General features: G+C 34.9%; 1 protein-coding gene across 6 annotated transcripts; it reads right to left on the bottom strand.

Annotated features, from left to right (window-relative positions):
* Positions 1-6,560, bottom strand: LOC108991743 (7-methyl-GTP pyrophosphatase). 6 transcript variants are annotated; one of them, XM_018966127.2, is made up of 10 exons: positions 6,365-6,560; positions 5,735-5,806; positions 5,589-5,663; positions 5,018-5,101; positions 4,194-4,271; positions 3,065-3,134; positions 2,867-2,958; positions 1,248-1,289; positions 1,069-1,149; positions 1-281 (listed from the first exon to the last, which is right to left on the bottom strand). In XM_018966127.2, exons 1-10 carry the CDS (start codon positions 6,389-6,391, stop codon positions 210-212), a joined length of 693 nt encoding a protein of 230 aa, XP_018821672.1. In that variant the 5' UTR covers positions 6,392-6,560; the 3' UTR covers positions 1-209. The 6 variants fall into 6 exon arrangements, with proteins under 6 accessions (XP_018821672.1, XP_018821671.1, XP_018821673.1 ...); XM_018966126.2 differs by having other exon boundaries at positions 5,735-5,818; positions 6,365-6,534; XM_018966128.2 differs by lacking the exon at positions 4,194-4,271 and having other exon boundaries at positions 5,735-5,818; positions 6,365-6,534.
* Between the last annotated feature and the right edge of the window lie 253 nt (positions 6,561-6,813).

Here is a 6,813-nt window from a genome sequence, read left to right as displayed (position 1 = left end):
TGGCTTACGAATCAAGTATGTAATCTTCTATCAACAAAGAAACTTGAATAGACAAACAATTCGAATGGATAAGTAACAAATAATACTAAAAAGGCTCCTGCCAGACATTTAGATAACAATTGATTTAATGAAACCAAAATCAGGCATAACAGATGCAGTTAAAGTGGCTCAGCTGGTTATCAAGTATGAAGAAGCAGTGTCTTGGGCAGCTATAGGGCCTCCCTCAAAAGTTTATCAGTCAGAGCTTTGGGGAGCCCCATCACACTATCTGTTGTTCCAACCTGCAAAGAATACCACCAATTATTATGTCTACCCAAGCATAGAAGAAATGTCGGCAATTAGTGAACCAAAGCAAAGGAATTACAAGCTGTTCAGAGACACTGTAATGAAGTTGAATTGGCAGCAAATGACTCATCCTTGATAAACCCAAAAAGCCAAGGACAGACCATTTGGACTCATTGAAGCAACTTATCCAGGCAACCCCTCGGCCTGAGTTTAACAGCTTGAATTCAGGCATATGAGAAGGTTGCTCAGAATTATGATTGAATGGATAAGTTCTGATCAAGACCAACACTCTGCCTAACTGAGACAGAAATTTACTCCCTTGATAAATTTGTTAAGAAACCTGAAGCAACAGCAATTTAGACACATTTCTTTTAGTTTCCAGGCTTTTAACCCCCCAACTTGCCAACCAAAACTTGCTCAACTTATATCTTCTTATAATTTATTACATTAGGGTTGTGTTAATTTTATATGACACCTCAGGTTAATGGGTGATGACGTCGATTAAAGGATCAATGGCCATGCCAAAATGTCACAAACTTCCAAGTTGTATTCCCAAGAAGCAAGCCATCTTTAAATAACAGCTTTATGCGCAAGATTACTTGGGAGGTCAATATATAAGAGGTTTTGGTGACAATGTCTGATCAACTGAATCGTGAATTCATGCAGGGAACCACAAATTGGGACATGATACTTGCTTGGCTAGCTCACCTACTCCATGTCTCCTATGTCAATCACCTAAGTTTTCGACTCTTTTAATGGTTAAACTAAGATTAGCAAACCAACCACTTGTTTGACGAAGGGCAGAATCAAAGGATGCTCTATGATCAGTCCTCCGGCAACATTAAGCACAATCCCCTCCTCAATCTGAGAAAGGAAAAAAAGAACGGTGGAGCAAAATATCTTGTATCTCATAAATGATGCAGAAGCTACCGCCAATTTCAATGAAAGAAAAATATGAATACCAGTTTCTCAATGATTTCATCTGGTATTTCATGGAAATAGATCTGCAGCGAATCACAACATTATGTATCATTTATCAGCAAATGGATAATTAAAGATAAACAAAGGATTGGGAACAAAAGAAATAAAATAAAATGAGATAAATTTCCAAATGGAATACTAAAACGAAAATGTAAGTAAGCAAATGAATCATTAAAAGAACAAATAAAACAAAACTAGAAACATTTTTTTATCGATATAAACAAAATTAGAAACATAGAACTCCTTTAGTCAAACCTGGATTCCTTGACTTTCAATGTCATAGAATGAAACCTAAACGATGTGTAGCCATATGTAGCATGTATCAAGTGTATACACCAAAATATTTAAAATTCTACTGTTCAACTGAGGAGATCTCTTCTAACGCAACTTTAAAGTACTCTAAGCGTAAAACTATATAATTATGGCAAGTTAGCAAACGAAGAGTTTAGCAAGCAAAATAGAACCTGTAATGTAATACCAGCAATGATTTGGTGAAAAGGTGTTCCTTATCTAATATTGTACAACACTAACTTTAAATTTAATATTCATTATTATTATTTTTTATTTAACAACGCAAAGGCTTAGCCCAAGTACACAGAATTTATAAAAGAGAAACACCTAGGTAGGAACACCAATTTCTATTATTATCCTTTTTTTGTTCAGCATATGGAGTTCAAAATTACAATTACACAAAACATGCCAGAAGAGATTGTTTCAAATTTCAATAAAGTATCTTCTTAAGTTCATTGTCACAGGATATTGAGCAATGCTAGATACAGTCCTCAAATGGGGACTGCAATGCAAGCCTAGGCTATTTTAACTTTAAAATTTTTTAAAATTACAAAATTATCCCTCCTAAAATGATGTTTTCTCTCATTTAATAATGGGCTTGCACATGCAGTCCCCACTTGAGGACTGCAAATAGAATTTCTCCAGGATATTCTAGTAGGCATCCTGTTTCAAATTTCAATAAAGTATCTTCTTAAGTTCATTGTCACAGGATATTCTGCTAGGCATCCTATGACCTTCCAAGTGATCTTTTGTGGACCCACTAAATCAAGAGTTTGCTGGAGAGGTTTCCAGAGTAACCCCAAAATCGCAGCCGTATGGAAAATGATTCCTCTATGCCTCATGTGGTGTATTTGGCTTGAAATGAATGGCCAAAGTTTTGAAGACCAGGAACGCTCGTTTAAAGAGCTTAGATGCTTCTAGGGGAACTTCCCCTTGAACTGTCCAAATTAAATAACTTGTCATGACTTTGTTCTCGGACACCCGGTGCCAATAAAAAAAAAGAGCTTAGATGCCTTTTCTTCCATACCTTATTTCTTTGGGCCTCTAATATTTTTCTTAATGGGGCTAATTTTCATGATTTTCTTGTTTCCTTTTCTAGCTCCTAACTTGTAATTAGGTGTTCTCTTGTATGCTCTATGTTTATTAGGATATGCCTTATTAGTTTTTTTAATAAAATTTTATTTTACTTATAAAAAAATGGTATAATAACCATATAATGTCTTGAATGGAAAGATATTCAAAAGGGGAAAAAAGCTCAACAATAATTATAAAAAAGTTTCACAAATGAAGGAATAGAAGCATATGGTACCTCCACTCGGTCCCATTCTCCTTTTCTGAATCCTGTCTTAAGGTTTGTAACTAGCACAGATCCCACTGTTGCTGCATGGCTCCCAGAATAGTCTGAAACCGTGTTGGTAAATCACCAGAGTTATGTGATAGGATAACAACAGTGAACTGTTTGGGGGGGGGGGGGTGTAGAGAGAGAGAGAGAGAGAGTTAAGCAAACCTTTCAAATACTGTCTTGCTTCCTCCTTACTCGATGGTTTTTCCCTGACCACACCTTCATAGACCACCACCTCCAGATCATTTAATATTAACAGTGAGAAACTATGTACAACAAAGTTCCCTTCACAGCAAGGTAAAAAAAATTGGAAGTCCATATCTACAAAGAATCTTGTTACTAGGAGGCCATTTATGTTCGAGGATACAATATACAGATGTGGCATAGGAAACATCAGCGTCCAGAAATTCTCATGGGATTGCAATGGCATGCACAAATCATAATGGAACAGATATCAACAGGTGGAAGAATTCTTTCTACAAACATCTAATGTACACAGCTCATGCAAACTGAAAAATGTTATCTTAAGCATAATGGGCTTTTTGATGGAGGGGGTAGATTAAGGCTTTGTTTGGATGACAAACATCTCTCAATTCATCTCAACTCATCATTACAATTTTTTCAAATCCCAATATAAAATATAATAAACAATTCAACTTTTTCAAATCCTAAAATAATAATAATATTAAAAAATAATATTCTAATAATATTTTATCATCTCAACTCAACTCAACTCAACTCACTTCAACATCCAAACGCAACCTAAAACTTCAAACTAGGGTCTGAATTGTACTGAGTGAAAGTTTAAGAGTGCAACTGAGAATGAGGTAGCAGTTTAGGGAGGAAAATGCAATCAAACCTGATAAATTTATCCTTCCCCGAGTAGTTAGCATTACAATAAAGTATCTAATCAAATTTACAATTTGGCACACTGAAAAGCTCAAGTTTTACCAATCCATAGAATTCCTAGCTTGATAGTCAAAACCATTTTGCAATTATCTTCATAAAATTTTTTTACAACCTAAATAAATTAAATACTCCAACTTGTAGACACCCACACTTCTTTTCTGATAGTTGACTTATTGATACAATTGACTCCAAATCATCTTCTGAACATGGCATTAAGAGGCTTATAATAATCATCGCTCTCCAGGGAGAGGGAAGAGGGGCAAGTAATAAGGCAACCCAACATACCATATTACATGATGTGGAGATTTCTTACCAAGTTTCAAAAGGCAACACATATGCATCAAGTAAATTAGGAATAAAAAATGTCAAAGGACTAGGTTTGTACTTGGTCACAAGTAATTAACAGTGTTGGCTCAGCATCCTTTATGTAGTCACCAATGGGCCTTTGTAAGATGGCTTCTGCCTGAGAAGAAGTTACCATCAGCTATGTTAAATACCTGGTCACAGGTCAGCTTCGACCCAAAACCCGTAACCTTCATATATGCAATGACCATAACTTTTTTTTAACATTAAACTATTCATGTTACTGCAGCCAAGAGGGCGGGAAGACAGGCAAGGGAATTATCAGAACAAAAAAGAACTCCACAGATGCAACAGTTGAACATCAAAGCATTATAATTGCTATCAGGTGGTGAATATCTTATATTTACCCCAAAGTATAGTGAGAGTGATAAAATATTCCTAAATAAGACAAAATACAGGCATAAAGGCCAACAGCATTATTTTTTATTCAAACCAATACTTTAATCACGATAAGTTAGTAAATTTGAATTCATACAAAAGATTAATTAAACCCAAATGCTCAAATATTCAATGCAAAAAACCAGAATAACTAAAAATCCAATACCCAGGTCTGCATTTGTCATATTCTGATCTGCATCTAGCAAGGAAAATTTTAATTCAGTGTCAGTGGAATAAAATAACCAGAACTGTCCCATCTTCCTTGATCAATAACATGGAGTATATGGCATTACAAACGTGCACAGCAAAGAAGTGCAAGCAAACCACTTTGAAACATATACTACTATACTTTCTATTTTCAAAGTCAATGTATCCTCGGTCCATAAATGGCATTAGGTAATACAAGATCCCATATGGGTGTTTCTGAAACAGGGACTGAGTCAAAAAGAAAACCAAAGCAAGACATACTGTGTCAGCAGCAATCAAGATTGTTTGTTCAACATCCTTCTCTTGATGATTGATAATTTGTAGTTTTGATATGATAGCATCAGCCTGAGATGCAGTTCACACTGGATTAATGAAAAACACCTAAGCCAAACCCACACTTCACTTTTGACACAAATGGAACTTATGACAATAAATACACGTGCAAAGAGGGAGAATTAATGACTAAAAAAGGGAAATATAAAATAAGCTAAATCTAAATCCCTTTAATAATCATGAATTATGAGAGTGGTCTGTAAATTAAGCAGCTAGTTTAGCATGCTCCAGCTTGTCCTGCTGAATGAGATCACTTGTGGATAGAGGGATTGAGAATATAAATTAAGCATGGTAAGCGGAGCTTAATATCCACATTGTTTCTGCATGAATCCATTAGCCTTACAACCGCTTTGGCTACTTAGCAAAAGAATGAGTATCTTTACAACTTTTTTTTTTTTTAATAAGGAATATCTTTATAACTAAGATTGTACACAGCAGCCAAAAGCAGAATTTATGACATTTTCCTTTGCAGTTCAATATTTGGAAAACTGAACACAACCTTTGCCTCAGCGAGAGCCATAACCAAGTCTTCTGGCTTATCCTTTCGTATGCATTTTTCATCAATATCTGCAGTCTAAGTAACTAAAAGGTTAATTTTGTGGAAATCAGAAAAAAAAATAGTAGATAGCTGAGAGTAAAAAATACCATAATTGTAAACTCGTATCCCATCTCAGCTAATATTGTTCGACGTGCTATTGAAGATGATCCCAAAATTATCTGCACAACAGCCTATGTCAAGTCAAGCAATTTGGAAAAATTATTCATTTCAATGGTCATATTTCATCTGCAGCTCACATTTCAGATGACTTCAGGCACACAATGTATTGTATACAAGAAATGAACAGAAGATTTCAGAATTGAGTTTCTCATTTCGTTTCCCGCTCTACCGAGCAATTAAAGAGAATTTTGATGTAGTGTTGAAACCTTCGTTCAATTCGAAGTTCACTAGTCATTAAAAATCCAAACTTCAGGTGTTTTCACTTGATTATTATCTATTACCCTTCAAAATAAAAGCATATCTGAAATTCAAACCAAGTCGCACCCGTTACAAGTAAAGAACTGTGCACACATAATGCGGGTCTCCTTGCACTAGCAGAAAATCTAAGGGTCTAATACAAGCCCGTTTGGCTGCGGAGAAAAATGGAGAAGAAGAAAAGTGATAATTACCTAGTTCTGCCTCTCCATTACTCGAGTTAACTTACACATACTACACGCATACAAAGCCATTCCTACTTCCAAGAACCGAGTTGTTTGAGTTTTGTAGAGGAGGCTTACCTTGAACGGAGAAGTATTCGCTTCCATCTCCGTCCTGAAGATCGAACAGATGTACGAGGGGGACGCAGAGAGTACGGATGCAGCGAATATTAAAAATTTTGAAGTGTATGTAAGATGGGCGTGTTTGCCTCGCGATCAATAAAATTAGGGCATGCAATCCTCCGATTCGAAAATTCAGTCCGGCAGGAAAATCAATTCTTTTCATTTTATTTCATTTATATTATTATAATTTTTTTAAATTTGTAAATAAAATAGAATAAATAATTTGTTTTTTTTAAATTTTAAAATAAAAATAATATTTTATTCAACTTTTAACAAAATATCTCTTTTTTTTTTATCTAAATTGCGTAATCGGAGTTCCGTATAAGAAAAATATTAAATGAACCTATGATTTTGGCTCTAATCTTTTCGATCATACATTTTATTATATTTTTTAATTTTTTATTAAA

Source organism: Juglans regia, chromosome 15, assembly GCF_001411555.2.
Source record: "Juglans regia cultivar Chandler chromosome 15, Walnut 2.0, whole genome shotgun sequence".
In the NCBI taxonomy this organism is placed as follows: Eukaryota; Viridiplantae; Streptophyta; class Magnoliopsida; order Fagales; family Juglandaceae; genus Juglans; species Juglans regia.
This window is presented reverse-complemented; position numbering and strand designations above follow the sequence as displayed.